This window comes from Physella acuta, unplaced genomic scaffold (assembly GCF_028476545.2).
Source record: "Physella acuta isolate Inbredline_101_S28 unplaced genomic scaffold, ASM2847654v3 ptg001796l, whole genome shotgun sequence".
NCBI lineage: Eukaryota > Metazoa > Mollusca > Gastropoda > Physidae > Physella > Physella acuta.
The window spans coordinates 49,794-70,584 of NW_026733306.1; the positions used below are offsets into that span (position 1 = coordinate 49,794).

The following is a 20,791-nucleotide window of genomic DNA, read 5'->3' on the forward strand; positions in this document are numbered from 1 at the left end:
CGGGAAAGTATTGAGGCTTTCCCTACCCGGTCATGTTGCCCCGCCTAGACCAGTCTATTCGCTCCTAAAAGGGGAGCACAGCTGTGTCTGCAGCCAAAATCGAAAGAATCCAAAATCAATAGAAAGGGGTGGCAGGTCATTCCCTAGTGTCAACATAGATGTCGATTATTGCTGGAGCCGCTCTGAGGCGCGATAATTGGATAAATTTTGTCTAAAAAACAGATCTAGTGTCCAAACTACAGCAGTACTAATATAAATTGTGTCGTTGCTACATAGAGTATTGTATTTTACAAAAAGTACTTGGTTCTCATTCCCATTTCCAATATAGTGCCTTTAAAATTATTACTTGCAGTATAATTCCAATTACCCGCATCATAATTCCAATTTCCCGCATCATAATTCCAATGACTCGCGGGATAATTCCAATTACTCGCGGGATAATTCCCACTACCAGTCCGATAGACGGTAGCATAATCGAGCCTGTTTATCATAACAAGAACGGTAATTCTCAGTCGGCCAACAAAGTAGATTCATGGATTCTCCCCTCCTTAGATAACCATCATCACAAGTTCCTCATTGTGGCTAATTTAAACAATACGGGTAAATATTCATACCACTGTCTGGGTATGGAGTTCCTCACACAAAATATTTTAGTGGTAAATTTATATTACTAGCGCAGGACTACGCTAAAATATATACCATAGTCCTGTCCTGACTCTTGCCAAACTATAATTCTTAGCAATTTTTTTTCTTTGCGAAGTGGTAATAAGCCCCCCCCCCCCTCTATCTATGGACAGAGCCTGATAATGGTTTGGAAAATCTTCCAACGATATTTTTGTTTTTATTACCAAATAACTCAGTGTACATATGACCAGATTATCTGTATCTACAACCTGTAACTATGATCAAATCACACACTACAATAATGGCAGTGTTCGAGTCAATGTGTCTGATGAATGTCCATTCTACGTTTCTACCTTTTGACCTAATGCTCCCCTGTTTTGATGAGCCAACACTCCTGTCCGTGTCTGGGGCCAAACTGAGGGCAACCTCCAAACTATGACCATTCAAATTTGACCTAAAGTATGACATGTAAACTATGACCTCTAAACTATGACCTCTAAACTGTGACCACTCAACTATGACCTCTAACTTTTACCTCTCCACTATGACCTATAAATTATAACTCCAAACTATAATCTCCAAACAATAACCTCCAAACTATGACCTCTAAACTATGAACTCTAAACTAAGACACTCAACTATGAGATTTAAACTTTGACCCCGTCCTTGCTTCTAAATATAAGCTTTTTATTTAATAAGTTACGGTCCTGTCAATTGCACGGCGTCCAGTAACTTCAGTCAGGGGCGGATTAAGCTTGGGAGAGGCTGAAACATTTTGGGGGCCTCTGGCTGTTGCCCTCTCAGCCCACCACCCACCCCCCCCCTTTCCCACCACCCTTTAATCCGCTACTGACTTCAGTCCCAGGACTTGCTAACTTTAACCATCCCTGACTCCCTGTCCCACAATATGAGACCCACCGACAATTTGAACACTGAACATTCTGGAATTAATGTGAAATAAAACGTTTTATCCCACTCACGTCATACTCAATCCACCTGTAATTTGACGCTTGATGTTACCTGCTGGCTGTAGACATAGCTCTGGTCCAATACACCTGTAATTTGACGCTTGATAATCCCCTGCTGGCTATAGACATAGCTCAGTTCTAAGATATAAAAGTGCTTCTGTAGTCATGTCAATTCAATGTGAACATTCTCGGCTTATGTGATGTTGGGTTTTGCTGACTATGAACAAATAGATTCATGATTTTGTGAACACATATGTTTATATGTTTCTGGTCGCCTATGTTTGAACAAATATGTTTATCTGAAGTTGGGTTTAGGTCTACAATTATAAAACGATAGATTTATGTGCCGTTGTGTTTGATGGACTAAAAGTATGAAACATCAAAAGGTCTGTATACAGTGTGATAAAATATATTTATCTCTGTTTATTGAGTGCAGGGTAAAAGTTGAAAATAACGGCGGTCAAGGGTGGTAACTGTGTTAAGGTTGTTTTTTAACTGAATTAATTTTGTAGCAGAATGTTATATATATATATATATATATATATATATATATATATATATATATATATATATATATATATAACTCTGCACAACTCTTCCAAAGTAACTGTTATCAGAGGTGTGTCAGCACTATGAACACCGAGCAACATCTCCCCCCCCCCATACACACACACACAAACGAATGTTTTTGTGTGAGGATCGAACACCCACTATATAACCCTCCCTCCCCCCCCCCCCCGAAACACACACACACAGACGAATGTTTTTGTGTGAGGATCGAACACCCACTATATAACCCCCCCCCCCCCTTCCCCTCCCCACCAACACTCCATTACCGCAGGTTATTTTAATACGTAAAATAAATACCGGAAGTACACTGGAGTAACTATTCCTGCTTGTAAACAACTAAAACTCATTTTCATCACGTTAAAACGAAAGAATAAACAAAACACAAGATTTACCTCCCACGTTAAAATGAATGGGATTTGTAACTACGTCATATTTTTTCCCGGATTATAACTCCACAGCCAAATATTCCTTATCGTTTAAATCTCTTTCTACTAGTGAAAATTTTTACGTTATAAAAAAAAATGCTGCCAGCTTGACTTGTTTACTTTGTGCCAGATTTTTACCGAATTTCACTTCTGCTGCCAACATACGGCTAAAACTGCGCCAAAATACACTTGATGTTTTCTATTTTCTTAACCGAACATTTCGTGTCCTGCTTTGTTTTTCCCTCCTTCTGCTGTCTACGCTGTTCTCAGCAGTTATCTTGTGTCGTGTACAATTTGTTCGGTGAACGAGTGAGAAATTTCAAAGTCCAAAACTGACTCAAAGACTACGAAAACGCGAAACTTATATAACTCAATAGATGTAATAATCTATAAACTGTGTATATATATATATATATATATATATATATATATATATATATATATAAATGTATATATATATAAATGTGTGTATATATATACATATATATATATATATATATATATATATATATATATATATATATATGTATGTATATATATATATATAGAGAGAGAGAGAGAGAGAGATTTATACATATATAATCTGTATAGAGGACCGTATAAGTATCGACAAGCAATGTTTTCTATACGTTTACCATAACTTTAGTTTCCACATTATCCTTTGGTATGCCATGGTCAGAGAGGTAGATGAATTCTACTTCACCTGCATACATTGGTGGCCCAGATACCTTACCAAATTTTAAACAATGCAATAGTAAAGTAATGTAATAAACTCCCCTTACATTTTGCGAGTAACGAACGTATCTGATGATTTCGTAACATTGATGCTGTTCGCGTAGCTGTTGATTGACAAGGTTTCTGCCCCTGTCTGTCTATCTGTCTGCCTGTCTGTCTGTCTGCTAACACTAATTTCCTCATCGGAGCTCTGTTGGTTTAGGCCGCCCCTGTGTTGATACGAATTCTCTCCCCTGCTCCCTACTTAAGCATCTCGTTGTACTGCTTCTTGACACCAATGCTCTCATTGATCGCAGCCTTACCTCCCCTTATCAACCATTGTACTTACATAGATATCAAAGGGACTGGTAAACGTTTAATTATGCAAAAAAAAATGGAATGATAAATGTTAAAATCTACTAAATCCCTATTTTAACGAATTATTTATTTATTATTTTAACTTGGAATAACAGTAATAAATGCTGTCGGTTATTCAATACTTTATAACAGTAATAATTACAGTCGGTTATTCAATATTGTATCAATAATAATAATTGAAGGGTACTTGTCTAAGCTATGCGATGCTTACAAATTAGGTGCTCAGTGATCTACTATAGACACTGTAGAGCTCCGAACGCTATTGCTACAGTTACACGGAATACTACTTTTATAGCAACTTTACTAAATTATGTTACTTTTGTAGCAGTTTTACTGAATGTTAGTGTCGGAGCAGTTTTAGTAAATGCTACATTTGTAGCACTTGTACTCAATGCTACTTTTGTAGCTGTTTTACAAAATGTTACTGCTGTAGCAGTTTTACTGCATGTTACTCTTACAGCTAATTTGATAAACTGAACATCAGGGATTTATCTCCCCTTGTTTTCGTTACCCCTGTTCCAAAATAAATGCCCTGAATTACTGCCCTTGTACCTCCTTGACCTCCACTTTCAACATGTATCTTACATACGCCCAACACACTACTCTTTCCATTTCCCAGGAGTAATCCCCCCTGGCTCAGTCGATCGCCGCCCTTGTAATTAATCATTAACCCCCCCCCCCCCCATCCTTGCCCACCTCTCACCGACTGGTCGGTCAACGTCAAAGACATTTCCTTGCCCACCAGTCTGTTGAAGTCATCAATAATTTATCTGCCCCCCCCCCTCCCACCTCCCTTCCACCTCTTCACTCTCCGCTGTTTTATCCCTTGTCAAAAATAATGTGTTGCCTGTCGTCACAGATTGGCGTATAACAAGACCATTGCGGTAGGAATTAAAGTAAACAGTGAGGGTTTAGAGAACTAGTAAGGATTAAGGCAAAAAGTGAGAATAAAGAGATATCAGTAAAGAATGTAGTATGAGAGAAACAATAAGAGGAAGAGTAATAATTAAGGAAATGTACGGATTAAGAGGAAACAGTAAGGATTAAGAAAAAATAGTAAGAATTTAATGTGAGATAAACATTTAGGATTAAGAGTATATTAACGATTAATGGGAGTAGTAAAAGATAGTATTAAGTTGATTAATGGAACAAGAGGTTCTGATAGCAAATTGTTTTTTAAGACCTCAGGTTCGCATATTCATGACAGATTTTGTTTTCTTACACCTGAGCGTTATTATTTATCTGTTTCTAATTAGTGTATCATCTTGATCTTATTGTGCTGATGAATGTATCATTAAGGGTTCTATTGATTAGCCTCCCATCAGACAGTTATACAAAAACATTGCGTATGGCTCAACAATAGATCGCGATATGATGGTTTGGCTATCTGTGTAGATCTCCTAGTCTTTATATATTGTTTAACCTTATCCTAGTGTGTGTGTCTCCGTGAATTCTGTACGGGCTAGAGCAGCTAGTACCAGTGCGTAGCCAGGATCGTCTCAAGGTGGGGTTCCAATTTTTACCCGGGGACAAACTTTCGATTTGCACCCCCCCCCCTCAAACTTTCGATTTGCACCCCCCCCCCCTCAAACTTTCGATTTGCACCCCCCCCCTCCTCAAACTTTCGATTTGCACCCCCCTCCTAAAACTTTCGATTTGCGCACCCCCCCGCCCCTCAAACTTTCGATTTGCACCCCCCTCATATTTTATATATATACCGAGGGGTCTATGGGGGGGGGTTATGACCCCCCTAACCCACCCACCCCCCCCCCTTGCCTACGCCACTGGCTAGTACATTGCCTGATTCGTGTTTTAAGCCCTCCATTTCTTTGTTATCTCTGAATGAGATGTCGTTTGATGACTCTACCATATACTGCCTTAGACTAATCCTGCACTTACGCCCCCGTCTACAGATGGTCACTTTTACTAGCAACCCTGATCATACCAGCGATACCTCTACCATGTAAAATCAGAAGAACGATTTTTAAAAACGTTTCAAGATATATTTTTTTGTTTCTGGAAAATTTTATAATACAATATATAAATATTTATTTTTTTGACGAGTACGTCATTATGTCATTAGATTCTACTGACTGTCAAAGTTCAGAGGTGGGCTAAGGCCCCCGGGATACCGGGGAAACCCCGATATGGTCCAGGAAAAGTGATTGAAAGACCTATTAGTGTTTTTTTTAAATAATGTATGTAATAAGATTTGTATTTTTTTCCGGGCCATTTGGACCCAGTTACTCTACCACTGTCAGCGTTCAAATACAGGTTACTTGGTGTAGGGTGTATACGGTACTTTTTTAACTCAAAGGTTATGGGTTAGTAAATGGCGCTATGGCTACAGGTTGAGAACCTGTTGCATTAATAAAGATACACATTTTATTTTGTTTGCTGAAATATAAGATCAGATAATTATAATTAACCTAATTATGTTTACTGCAGTCTAACATGGGCTAACACTACAGGTAATATAACAGAGATTTAGTTACGACAAGTAAATGAATTGCTAATGTTACAGTTTAGAAGTTGTGTTGTTTTTATGGGCTGTGTGTTTGAGTACAAAAAGGCCTTTATGTGGAGATTGATTGTTCTTATAGAATTACGTCACTTGTAAACTTGTTAAAATTGACATGCTCCAACAAAAACTGATAAACCAGTAGAAATATTCTTTAGAGTACAAAACGGGTAGTTTCTGGAAATTAACATTTGCCTAAAGTATAATCACAAAACGGGTCGTGGACAAAAAATTTACTTTTCCCTACATATGAACTCTACTTCATCGGCCGAAGGGATCGCTAAGTCTAAAGAGGAATCTTTAACAGAACAAAGTTCCCTAACCTAGCTGTTTATAAAAGACACCAAAAAAAAACAGGAGCCGATGAACATCTATCTTGTAAAAATCAAATGACGAATCGCTTATTCTAAAGAGCAATCTTTATCAGAACAAGTTTACTTTAACCAGCTGTACAAAAAAGCAGGAGCCAATGACCATCTGTCTTATAAAGATCAAATGACGGATCGCCAGCCTCTAGCCTGTTGTCGTCGCCTAGCTTTAATTGTCACAAAGTGACAGAGAGCTAAAGCTTCCGGACGACTAATTCCCAAAGCATGCCAGCTAAGCTGGGGCCTAGCAGACGACACGACAAACGTGCCAGCTAGGCGTTAATAATCTCATCGCTGCCTTATTTTCTATTGGTTCACAACACGCGAGCGGAAATCAAATTCCAAAAATCTGCTCGGTGCACGCATGCGCGTTGAGTCTATTAAGATCTGGTTTAGACTGTACAAATGTTACGATTGAAGTTACCCTGAAAATAAAAATAATACGAGTTTTGAGTACAGTTCATTGCCATCGAATACTCTTTTTTATTGTTCGTTTAGAAAAATCTGATGCGCGTGTTCTGACGTGTGAGGTTGAATCTAAGCTGGTCACGTGATATGGAGATGACGTAAACCATCTCCATGGAGATCAAGTTACCTTGAGACAAAAGTCCCCATTGAGATGAATTCACCAGGAGATAATGAAACATTTTACAACGCTGAAACAATCAGACATGAAAAGAAAAAAAAATTAAAATATTCTCGTAACTTGAGCTGGCTGTGTTTTTTTGTGCTGCTCGTGTACATTTACTGAGGGATGTTGCATTTTACTTTAAAAGCAACCTTTAAAATGTTGCAACGTGAGTTACACAAATTTAACCAAACTTTGAAGCTAGGCAAAGGTCCATGAGTCCACACAGCGGCTGGGCATAGTGCTGACTACACTACCCTTTCATATGCCCAGGTCACAGAAACAGGTGAACTCTACTTCACTTGTCCCATGGACCGTCAGGTTCGGAAAGGGAACAAGGCATACGATTTTTGTTTGACATTAACTTTGCAAGATAGATGTTGTGATTTTATGCGTGTTGACGTGTCTTGAATCAAATTTTACTTCCTTTGACTTTTAACGCAAATTTTAATTCAAACTCATTTGTGTTTTATATAAAACTATACGACAAACTCGAAAGCAATTATATTTTGTTTCTTTAAAACTTTATAACAAAAATTAGAACATCACCAGAAATAAATAAATGCATAGTAAAAATAAGGCCTAAGGGGATCAAAAGTAAGAAATCGACCCAGCATTTCGTTGTTTCTTAACAACATAGTCAATATGTTGTTTGCTACCGAACTTAATGAATTCCAGGCCATGAAGCGGTTGTGAGGGGGCGGGGCGGGGTGGGGGGCTTGATGGTTGTTTTGTGTTGTGCCTTTATATTTTTATAAGACACAAATCAGGTGATGTAACAAGATATCACAAATCAGGGGATGTAACAAGATAAACTTTATTACTTTTTGAGAAAAAAGTATGATTTTTTTTATACAATACGAGCCAACCCGCGGCATATCATATGCCGCTATTTAGTTGTTTTATTTTCTACTTTTCAGTAATTTATAATTTCTGAATTCGACAGTACCAATGCTGCCATTGAAAATATTTGCTTTAAAACACTATCAGTAGGTCGTTAAGAACGATACTACCCCCACCCTACTTTCCCCCAACCCCTACCCTCCTTTCCCCCAACCCCTACCCTACACCGCCCCCCCCCCCCCCCGTGAAAGCAGCCTCCTCCTAGTTAACTCCCCTAAATTTAAAATCGTTTCAAACTAAATTATCTGCCCCTAATAGCCGTCACTAAACCCGGCTCTATGAATGTAAACATTTAGCGTGAACCACAGCTCACCATACCATGTAGGGGTGGGGTGGTAGGGAGCGCGCTTACAGCTTGTTTTCTAGCGACTCCCAGAAGAGAATTATATATATAGATTCTTTGTTTTGCTAAGAGTTTTCAATTTTATTCGGTTTCTCAAAACAATCGTACTAATTTTAATTAAATTAATGACAGTTTTTCAAACAATTTAGATGTTATGTAATGTAATGATGGTTTTCTCTTTACGAAAAAAAATCTCGGTGAAGTTAATCTAAAATATATTCTTGAGGTTGTAACATTAGCACGTTTCTCCACAGATCCAATCAATTGTTACATATGTAACGGCACAGCCGAGAACAGTACATGCTCAGATCCACTAGACGTCAACCACTCAGGTGTGATGATCAAAGAGTGTATCAAAGGCATCTGTCTCAAATGGACCAAGTACAAAGGAGGTAACATTAAATTGTGCTTCGAGAGTTTATTCAAATTTAACATAATTAGCTGCCAAAGAGCGTGGAGAATGGGTGCACATAAGTTTACATCACTTGTTTTTCTTTTCACTCTAACCATTAAATATACACGCTAAAAATGTGCATACGGATACCTTTCCAGAATAATGCGTTTTGTACCAACGTTTTGGATTTTAAAAATAAAAATCAAATGTATTTAACATAACCTAGAAAATGGACGATATAGGTAGTTGTAATTGTACTAAATACAACATAAAGTGGGGGGGGGGGGAGAAGTTGACGTCATCACCTTAATGAAGTGTTTACTCCAAACATCTGTTGAGCAGCACAAAACATCCAACGGTTTTAGCAACGTGTCGAACTGGTGGCTGTTGTCTGTCTGACATACGTCTGGCAGGTGGTACCGTCGTTAGGAAGACAAGACTTCATGACATGCCTTCTGTTGGTTTAAATATAGCCCAACTCTCGCATGCTTCTGTGAGATCTATATTATTTTTTGTTTTTACTTTATGGAATTTTAGCTTAGCATTCTATGCTGAAGCAGTTTAAACCCTCTGTTACTTCTTTTTTTTTACTTTTTACTTACATCTAGTCCAACCAGCAAATGTGGGTTATTTTTTCCTTTCGCCATCCCTGAGTGATTCAACTGGAATTTTTACCTTTTACCATCCCTGAGTAGCAGGACTTTTTACTTTTAACCATCCCTATCTGAGTAACATGAATTTTTAGTAATCACCATCCCTGACTGAGGAACGTGATGATTTTTACCTTTCACTATCCCAGTGTGATGGAACAGGATTTTTTACCTTTCACCATTCCGGACAGAGGAACAGGAATTTTTACTTTTCACTATCCCAGTGTGATGGAACAGGAATTTTTACTTTTCACTATTCCTATCTGAGAAACAGGAATGTTTACCTTTCACCATCCTAATGTGATGGAACAGGAATTTTTACCTTTTACCATCCCAGTGTGAGGGACAGGAATTTTTTTTTCACGTCCAAAGCTCGACGTTCTAAAAATATCTTAACATGGCTGCCATGCCCACCACCTGACGAGGAAAAAAAAGCACACGCGAAATATTTTAAAACAACCAGACTTTGCCGCTCACACTTCTGAAGAATTTCCCAGGCCATGTCTGTAGATCTCTCTAGAGCTGAGTTTTACCTTTCGGCACTACGGGCAAAATCTCCACTTCCGACATCTGTGTAGCAACTAGTGGCGACCCCCCCCCCTTCCCTCCCCTCTATCTCTCGCCAGTATATGGACAGCCGTGTATCACGTGATACCCGGACCCCCACAGGTACGTAACGCCACGTAATGAACGGCGAAAATTCAGATGACCACTGGTCATCCAGAGGGAATAAGAAAGCAGGACGTGGATCAGAGCAGTAATATTGCAACCTCTCTATACCAGGGGTCGGCAACCTGCGGCTCGCGAGCCGCATGCGGCTCTTTTGATATCAAGATGCGGCTCTCCAGCTCCTTGAACAAATACTAATAATCTTAATAAAAAAATAAAATGTTTGAAATAAAAAAAATGTTAGTGGCTCTTTAAAACCAGGGAAATTTTGAAAATTGTAACTTTTGGCTCTTCAGCTTCAAAAGGTTGCCGACCCCTGCTCTATACCATTTTGTTTGTTTTCACGAAATATTTGTTTACTTGCGACAAATACGTAACGCTATCTTTTTAATATGTTGCTAAGCTATAACATTAAGACGTGTGCTTTATGGAATCTTTTATGTCATTGAATTCAATGTCTTTAAAGTACACATTAAAACTAAGTAAACAAAGTACCCTACTTTTATTTTCTTGGAGTTACAAGATCTAATTATACTGGAGATGTCACTTAGTGTAAATCACTTCTTAAATTGTTTTATTTTTTTATCTTTTATCTGATTTTCCCCCTACCGTTGCTTTTGATGAAGATCAATTTACGACAACGTTTCCACCCCTGATATTAAAAAAAACATATGCTGACTTACGTGTTTCGTCATGCTCCGAAATATTTACATAAAATAAAATGAAGCTGTCAAAAACAACTAGTAAAGTGTAACAACCGACATCGTAGGGAAAGTTCGTGAAAGCAATTTTTTTTCCCTCATAAAATTTCTTTGAAGAATTTACGTTAGAAATAGATTTAGATGAAAAGGTGTGAAAAAACTTTGTTGTGCTCTGATTTCAAAAAAAAATTTTAAGTTTTAAAGTTGGCGTTAATATAAAAGCTGCAACAGCATTAAGTCTTTTATTTTAAAAAGCAGTTTGTTGAGTTGATTTTGATGGATGAAGGGATTGTGTGGTCAGCTACCTGTGTTGTCGACATCTCAGGTCAGGTACCAATTACAGCTGCGTCTAGCTCAATGAGAAATGGATTATTCGAATCCGGAAAACTGAAGTGTTTTCAATAAATTGTTTTTTTTCGCTGACTCAACAAAATGCTACTTCAATAAATTATTTCTTGTCTAGCTCAACAAAATGCTTCGTCAGTAAATTATTTCTTGTCTAGCTCAACAAAATGCCACGTCAGTAAATTATTTCTTGTCTTGCTCAACAAAATGAAACTCCTACACAACTTGGCTTTAAGAAAATCTCCTATCAAATTTCACTTGTTCTAAAATTAGCCACTCTCATCACGATCTACAAGCATTAGATCTGAAGTTTTGAAATCTCCACGTTAAAATTCCGAAACATGATATGTTGGAGGGGGGGGGGGGGGGTATTTCTATGTCCTATTATTATGACACTTGTAAACTAAACTCGCATTGTTACGTGTTAAACAAAAACATCAAAGCGACTTGGGTATTGTTTTATTTTTAGTAAAATCCTATGAGTCCGGTGTGGCCGGGCGGTAGAGTTTAAGACTGCTGACTTGAAATCAGGAAACAGGTGAACTCTACTTCCGCCCTATCAACCCACTGGTCCGAAAGGGTATTACTCTATCTAGCAGAGCGTTAAACTCAGATGAGAAAGTCTCAAAACAAAACACCTTACGCACGTTAATTCTTCAGTACTTTCGTATTGTTTTCATTTTTAATTTTTTAAACTTATTTTTTTGTTTAAATCTGCAATTTTGATTAGTTTTTAAGTATTACGAACAGAAGTAGATAGTTACCTGAAGTCGACACCTCAAGCTAAAAAGAGACATCCCTTGAACATTCTCGCATTTTGTTTTATAACAGTAAGCCTACGTGTTGTGATGACACTTCCAGTAAAATCTGGCTATGGGGATGTTTGGTACAAAACTTCAAACAACCTTATGAAATAGTTGTCACATTGCCATCACCAGCTTACGAGTGGGAAAAAAATCAGCAAGAAAAACTGGAAAAACATTTCCCACCAACATTTGGTGGAGCAAATATTTTATTGTTTCTATTTATAGCATGCCTAATGCTCGTGTTTACGTCGGTGCTGTAATGGCGTGCATTTATTCCCGCGGTAAATCTAAATACCATACCTGAGCGTCGCGATGGTATTTCTAAACACCGGTAGATTAACATGTAACATGGTTACCATCCAAAAACGAATACATGAGGTTTTGGCAACGCTGGCTAATGAAGACGTTATGTGGTAATTATAAACGCCCACACTCTCCTGCAAATTATACAAAATATTTTCTTAAAAACCCAATCCCATCCTACAAATGACAATTATAAATTTTAAAATAAAGAGTAAGTACATTTGTGTTTATTTAACTGTTATGTTAAATAGAGGATATTTAGTTTTTCGTAAAAACTAAATAGCCTCCCTTTACTCAAAAGTTGTCTTATCCTAGCAATTAAATTCTTGGCACAGGTTTCCCCAGTACTTGCCTTATCTCCTTTTGTCGGTGCTGGTACCTGTTCTGTTCCACTCCTTTAACGTTGGGGAACTCTAACGTTGTATCGTATCCTATAATTAGGACACTGGTGTTACAACAACTAGATCATACGTTATGTTTATGTTGTTGTGACCTTTGTTGTTATTGTTGTTGTGACTTATGTAGTTGTGACTTTTGTTGTTGTTGTTGTGAATTTTGTTATTGTTGTTGTTGTGACTCTGGTTGATGTTGTTGTGACTTGTGTAGTTGTTGTTGTGACTGCTGTTTTAAACATTACCAGCATGTTTCCGTTTCTTAATGAACAAGTTGTTGTTTTAATGTTGTTGTTTTGATGTAGAAATTACATATTTATTGTAAAAGATATATGATTTAGTGAACGCTATTTATTTAACTTGAAGTGTGAGACAGATAGTTAAGCTAACTTCTAACCTGATTGGCTCGAGTTCGGATACCTGGCTTTGTCCACGCTGAGTCCACCCAGCTCTGGTGGGTACCTGACCCTCGTTAGGGAATGTTAAGCCGGTTGGGCTGAGTACTGGCCACAATATCGCGTCGTATGCCAGGTTAGAGAATCAGTTGAAATCTAATTCATCTGCACCATAATCAGCAGGTTCGAAAGAGTAACATTGTTTAAACTGAAATAATACAAATAAATTTGTATTCATAGTTTTTGTCAAAGATTTGAAAAATTAATCAAGGTTGATTATTAATTAATATTAATTAATTTATATTCGTAGTTTAATGTGCATGTATAACCAATATTTTATTACGCGTGCTGTCAGATAATTTGAGTACATTTTGTAAGCGCATGTTGACTCAGAATCAGCTTCCTCTCGGTATTAAAAGCTGTGTTTACATCTAAAATTCCAGACCAGGTGTTCTCGAAAAAAAAATTTAAATGAACTCTAGCAGAAAACAAAATGCGACGTGGGTTTGGCATATACTTTATTAAACTAAAATCCCATTCTAAATATGTTCTTCCTGTTTATCTGCGCATGCGCGTGATATATAACACCAGCAAGTGGTAATGCCAGCTTGACATCATTCAACAAATCAACATTGTTATTGTAATGTAGATACACCGTATGCAGTTTTCCCCCTTTGAATTTAATATGCCCAGCGCTCTTCACTAAAAGTATTTCCTATTAGCCTGATACAATGTTCAGGTAAATGAAATTTAGCAGTATAAAAACATGCCTGTTACCCCATCAAAATTTGGCTGTCTGCGCTTCGACCTCTGATAAGCTCAGATATTTTTAATTACCCTTTTATAAACATAACCGGTGATGTTCTTTTATTTTTTAGCAGGTAACAGAACAAAATGCAAGACCGTTGCAATCTTTTTTCCTCACTTAGACTTTGCACTGTCTTTCATCAAATATAAAGCGTGCTTCGGCGTGGCGTCGGTTTAAAAATAGCCTCGTTGAACTCAGCTCGCAATTTTAGTTATCTCGCGTATTGGAATGTTCGTATCTGTCACTACTTAGTTAAAATCTCCATGCTGCGGATGCTCCCTTGCGCATCTCGCGAAAATACGAGCGTGGGTTCCTATTGGCTATTGACGCTGTGGCCGACCTCCTGTTCGCGAGATGTCAAGAGCTGTGTTCGCAGACGACCACATGGAGAGTATTAATATTTACTTACAGATGTGGATCGGTTGCGTGGGGAGGTATATGGATTTCTGGCACGTTGCAGACTTGCGTTTTTTAGCAGTCACATGATGGGACGTCATGGTGATCCTTGCACGTTGTAGAAGTATATTTGTTCTTGCGGCCGTATGATTGGACGTTATGGTGATCCTTGCACGTTGTAGAAGTATATTTGTTCTTGCGGCCGTTTGATGGGACGCCTTGTGAGTCCTTGCACACTGTAGGCACATTGTAGATGTGCACGTTTTGGCAGTTATATGATGGAGTATTGGGCATGTCTTTAGCACGTGGCTAGTTTATTTTTTCATGCATTGTGAAGTAGGGTCATGAGTCTTTGTTGCTCATTAGTAGAGCATACTTCCATTCTAATAAGTATTAATGTACGGGGTTTATCTATATGAGAGGCGAATTTTGGACATATATTCAGGGTACTTTATTTATAAACAAAATTTATCATTTAATACTGTTGGCTTTTAAAATAAAATCCTTATGTTTTTCAATACTGCTCAATAGTATATATCCCTTCTCTTGTAACACGTCTTTGGTACTTAAAAGTCTTGTATCTACGTATGCACATAACAGCTGCAGTTCTTACAATTACCGTGTCCTCTAAACGCCGTTTGCAAGAGAAGAAAAAAACTCCCTACTTTAGGGTCAAGTTCTGCTCCCATAATTCCACATGCGCCCTTTACCACAGTTGTATATCTTTGGGTCTGTCCGTCTCCCTGATATCTCTAGCCTTCTCTGTTGTGTTTCAGTAATCTGGGGTTCAAGCTTCAAAACTCTGTGTGATTACATGCAGAAGTTAACTCTCCCTGTTGAAATGTTAAACGATCCCCTGGGGTTTAACTGTTTATCCACCACCAGCAGGGAGAGTTACGCAATGATCCAGCGAGTTTTCCACAAGATTTTTATATATTTCACAGCTGATCGACCTTTTTTTAGAAATAATTTATAATCTAGTTCCTTTTTTTATTTTTCTTGTGAATGTGTGTTAAATGTCATATTTATAATGAATTCTGCTTTCTTCAAGGGACTCCGAAAAAAATGTTGAAATGTTAAACTCAGGAAAAATATCGTCTTTTTTCTAGCCGAGAAACTGGTTTTGGGATAATTCTCTATTAATCTAATTGTATTTCTATAACTACCTAGTCTAGAATTCGTGGAGTGGTTTCTTTTTTTAGAAGTTAAAATGAAACTATATTAGTAAGTAACGATGACGAAACACATAACCCATCTACAGGAGCTTTCCAGGCATCTCTGTACTGGGCTAGTCTATCCATCTTTCCCATGTGGGTCTAATCTTCTCGTTGTCTTGTACCAGATCATGTCTCCAGGTCTTCCTTGGTCGGTCTCTTTTCATTTTGCCCTGTGGATTCCAGGTGAGGGTCTGCCTTGTGATTGGTGGATGCAGGCTTCCTGTGTTTGTCACATCACATCAACCAGACTGTTATCGCCAGGAATAATACACACACCCGTGACAAAAACCTGTTGCCTGTTGTTGGAAAACAAAAGAACTAACGTCTCTTATACAATGCTCTCAGTCGATGTGACCGCCCTTTTTGAGTCGGTGTTTCTATAAGTCTCCGTCACACTAACCAACCCTATGCTCATACTTAATTAAGTTATTATTCTTACTTTATATTGGATTGTACAACATTGTTTTGGGCTTGAATAGGGGTTGGTCAATCGTATCATTGACCATATCCAAAGATTCATGTTGCGTTAAGAACGGTAGTTTTAATCCTAAGGATTATGCTTAGGATTTACCAGCAATATTGTCACGCACATGAGCAATTCTCGATTTCGCTTCATTTCCTTATACAGGCTATTTATTTAAGCAAAACTAAATGTCGCTTTCCCCCCCCCCCTCCCTCCCTTAGACTTGAGTTTTATGGATAAGGTCAAGGTCAAGTTTTGGGTCAAAGTATAGTTGTTTGCCATCTCAGAGAGAAAAAACGTATACGCCGCTACGTTAAAGTATTAACAAACATCAAGTTTTCTACAGAGTAAGTGAAAGCAGAAGGGGTCATCCATAAATGACGTCACGCTTTTTTGACGATGTTTACCTCCCCCTCCGTCACACATCGTCACAAAAAGCCAGTCCCCCACCCCTAAAATGACGTCACACCTCAGCCTACAAACCCACCCCCTCAAAATTGCAGTTGAATTTTTATTAAAACATCGATATTTTTCCAAATTCTTGTCTGAACTCTGTCTATATAGAGTATTTTAATCAATTCCTATTGCAATTTATTAAAACAGTTTACTAAAAACCCGATATAACGTCTAAAATTAGTTTTCTAACATGGCATTTTTATAAAGCAAAAATGTGACGTCGCACCATCTGAACCCCACCCCCTCCCTCCCCCTCATCACACACCGTCACAAAATTACCGACCCCCCCCCCCTCCCGCTACGAGTGTGACGTCATTTATGGACGACCCCAAAGTCCAATCTTTTGCCAGATTTAATTAATGTTTTTCTTCATTTTTCCCGCCAGGTGTTCTGCAGATGATTCGCCAGTGCAGCGCTGACCTCGACTTCCACCTGACGATGATTGACGGCGTCTGCCGTACAGAGAGAAACGGCAACGGCTACCTCTGTATGTGCGGCAAGCATCGCTGCAACTCTGTATCGGGACGCTCGGGCGGTATCGATTACCGAACCCCTTTCACTATAATACTCCTGTTGGCGTCTCTCATTCTGTTACTCAAATTGACAACGTAATACTCAACGATTCCATGATAAAGACGACTTCATGTTGTTTAAAAATCGCAATGAGCCGATACTCAAATAAGTGCAAATTTAAACCGGAAATTTTAAAAATTGAAGTTACTGGTGGCGGCTGTGAGTGGTAAATGTATAATTTTTTTTACCGGGACAATCTACGATTTCAACCTAACGGCTGTATAAAGAACTCTATTCAACCTTACGGCTGTATAACAGTTCAGGTATTAACAGCCTCGAACACAACGCTGGAAAAAAAAAATATTTTGGAAATTGTTTTCCAAAAATGCAAATTTGCAAAAATGACAGGAATTTTTAGTATTGAAATGTAATGTTAAATTATATGGTGTTGAATTTATTAATTAATGTAATATTTTAATGGATTTATTAACTTTTATAGAAGTTTTATGTAACATGTCCTACATTAGTAATACATCTAAGAAGATGTAACTAACTTTTTTTTAATGTCACTGTTAGATTGATAACTAATTCACATTTTTCCGAGTTGACTAATTCACATTTTTGCTAAGTTCTGAGTTTCAGTGAATTTAAAAAATTAAAAAAATAGCAACGGCTAATGTAGCAGTGATGAGTAGTCCATGTTGAGTCTTCTTCACTTGATGATTCTATCGACTGGCATTCAGCTGACCAATGGCAACACTAACGATTAACAAAATGATCCGACACTGTCTGAATCGTCATACTGTGTGTGTCCAGTTGAGGTTGCGATATTTTGGACTGACCCCCTCTTCCTCCCCCCCCCTCCCCCCCCCCCCCCCCCCCCTCTGCTCATTGCAAATTTGGATGCTGCAACAAAAGCAAACTGTGATCCAGTGATTTTTCTTTATTAGAGTTATAGGCCTTCGTTTACAAGAAGAAAATAAGTTGATAGTCGTTTTGGTTGTTTTGCTGTTGTTTTTTAACTCTAAAAAAACAATGTTAACTCTTTATTTAGGCAGTTGTTGTTTTTATTTTAATTTTAAAATTGAAGTTAATGTCAAATTTAAAAAATTAATATAGTTTTTGTCATTTTTAATTGATGTAATATTCCAATTTTAAAAGGCTGCTTCCACTTACCGAGAAGGAATTTTAGAGTCGTAGTCGAGAATTTACTTTAAAATGGGTCTAACTATTTGGAGTACCTGTCTAAGGCTAAATCTGCAATTGTTGCAATTGACCTGGCTAAGATAACCTAATTTCCCTGGTGGCTTCTGTTAACACTCATTGTTAAGCTGACTGTTAACACTCTATGTTAACCAGACTGTTAACATTCTATGTTAAACTGAGTGTTAACATTCTGTTCAGCTGACTGTTAACATTCTATGTTAAGCTGACTGTTAACATTCTATGTTAACCAGACTGTTAACATTCTATGTTAAACTGAGTGTTAACATTCTGTTCAGCTGACTGTTAACATTCTATGTTAATCTGAGTGTTAACATTCTATGTTAAACTGAGTTTTAACTTTTTCTAGTTCAATTTTTAATTTACATTTTGTTTACTAACACTAGCGTACCAGTGAAATTAATTAGTTAATTAATTAATTAATTAACCCTTTCTTAGATGAATCTGTTGTTTGTCCCAGGTAGCGTAGTGCCATACCTCTGTTTTTACCTCTTTGTTCCAAACTAACAACGATTGGCCTGGGTGTTCGCCCGTGGTTGTCTAACTCACACCCACGTTATGATACCGATATAGACCGTCTTTATCTGATCGTATGTTCTATTACTGAATACATATGCACAATTTATTGTTAGATTGTATGTTGTTAACGACATTGATACTCCATTTGATATGAAACCCTCCTATATTTCATGTGCAGAACATTTCGTTGTTTTCATATAGTATTTACAATTGAATAATTTTAGAATACATCAACCTACTAAACTTTGTTTTGTAAAGAAACTTAAAGTGGAATGTGATTTGGGTTAACAATAAAAGTGAAGTATTATCTATATTTAAAAAATTAAAAAGAAACAAATGTTAATTGAGCTACCGTATCTAAAAAAAAATAAACTTCAATTAAGAGTAATTATTTTAACCAAAAAAATATCTTTTGGTGAGGATTTGATTTTTTAATTAACTATTTTTAAATTTTGTGTTCCCTGTGATGAAAACATGCATCAGGTGTATTTGTTTTCACACCTGTATTTATTAAAAGCTGAGCTAAAATGTGGTTTTCTAATTACCTGTCCGATAAAACTTACAGTGGACTCAGTACTTTTCAATCCTTCCTGTACATATAGCCATTATTGTATTCAATCTAAACCTGTGATTGCTATGTTAAATAATCTTTGTGGATTTTAAAATAATGAATGTGACTTTTTTAGAATTAGAGTTTCACTAAAATATGCAAAGTTTCAATGGAACCATATTTAAGGCACCAAAGAAATTTAATTTAAACTTCAAAGCACTGATTTATTTTTCAACTTTCTTAAAAATGTAAAGATGAATCTATCACATTTTTAAAATTGTATTTATGATCTGACATATTTGTTTTTAAAACTAAAAGTTAAGAACAAAAAAAAAAGAAAAACATGTTTTACTAATTTTATTACTTAACTATTAGTGAGCACTTTTAACAGATAAAGAGCAACAAAGATTTTCTAAATAACATTTCTATTTTCACTATTTCAGGGAAATTGAATTTATAAAACTTTCCTACAGGAGAGTCAGATAAGGCTGATTGTTTGATTGTTTCCCCACCTCTATCTATTCACCATCATTCCATCAACGTCATACTCTCTATTTATAAAACATTTATAGTCATATTGCTAATGTTTTCTTAGTCTTGTTAGTTTTCTTCATTCAAATTCATGTAATCTGAATGCACAATTTCTTGTTTCGTTAAAACATCAAAGTATTCTAGTTCAAAGGTATTATTTGTGGAGCTGTTTCTATTGAAAACACATGACGACTAAATATTTCTGTTTCATTATTAACAATAACATTATATTTTTTCTTTCATAATTAAAGCAACACAGACTTTTATTAATTCACGCTTTTTTTTATATTTGTTATGCTTACAAATTCAAAGCGAATGGGGTTTTTTTATATTTAGTAAAAAGCTAAAAAAAAGTTTTTAATTGAAATATTTATTATTATTAGTTAATATTTAAGTATGTTTTTATTATTATACGTTTGTCATTAAATTCTTTAATTGTTTCCTACCCTTAACTCAACCACTGTTGATAATCATATTTTTATATTGACTTTTCTACAATCTTTACTAGTTTGTTAACACTTTTTTCTGGCTTGTTTATTTTTCAAACTGTGGTTGTCTAGCTGTCCCTTTCACCCTTAGGCTGTGGTCCTAACTCCTAAGCTTATTGGTTACCTTTGTTGACAGGAACTCAAGTCGTGTACATATGTACATATATAATCTCTTAATATAAGAGTTGAATCATTATATTTCAGCAAGTAGACGCACTTTTTGGCTGGCGTAGAAAATACTGTAGAAACAGGAATTGTTAAATCTTAAGGTAGCCCAGAATCGCCGAATATTTTTAGTTATGTTCATAAAACTTGTTTTGGGTTCTCTATACATGTCGTTGTATATATAGGCAGATATATATATATATATATATATATATATATATATATATATATATATATATATATATATATATATATATAACGTTATTGAAGTATTTGGAATTATTAGGCCAAAAAGTTGTGTTCCTTTATTCAGAGAGAATTTAGATAAAAATATTGCGTAATTTATTTCGGCAATTCGGGTTAA

General features: G+C 36.7%; 1 protein-coding gene across 1 annotated transcript in view; it reads left to right on the top strand.

The window, feature by feature from the left end:
- LOC131930533 (protein quiver-like) overlaps positions 1 to 17,801 on the top strand; it is a 42,069-nt gene extending 24,268 nt beyond the window's left edge. Inside the window, exons 3-4 of the mRNA XM_059287068.1 lie at positions 8,697 to 8,834; positions 16,823 to 17,801. Coding sequence (XP_059143051.1) covers positions 8,697 to 8,834; positions 16,823 to 17,049 — 365 coding nt within the window. The 3' untranslated portion in view covers positions 17,050 to 17,801. The remainder of the gene's footprint in view (positions 1 to 8,696; positions 8,835 to 16,822) is intronic.
- Positions 17,802 to 20,791: the final 2,990 nt, after the last annotated feature.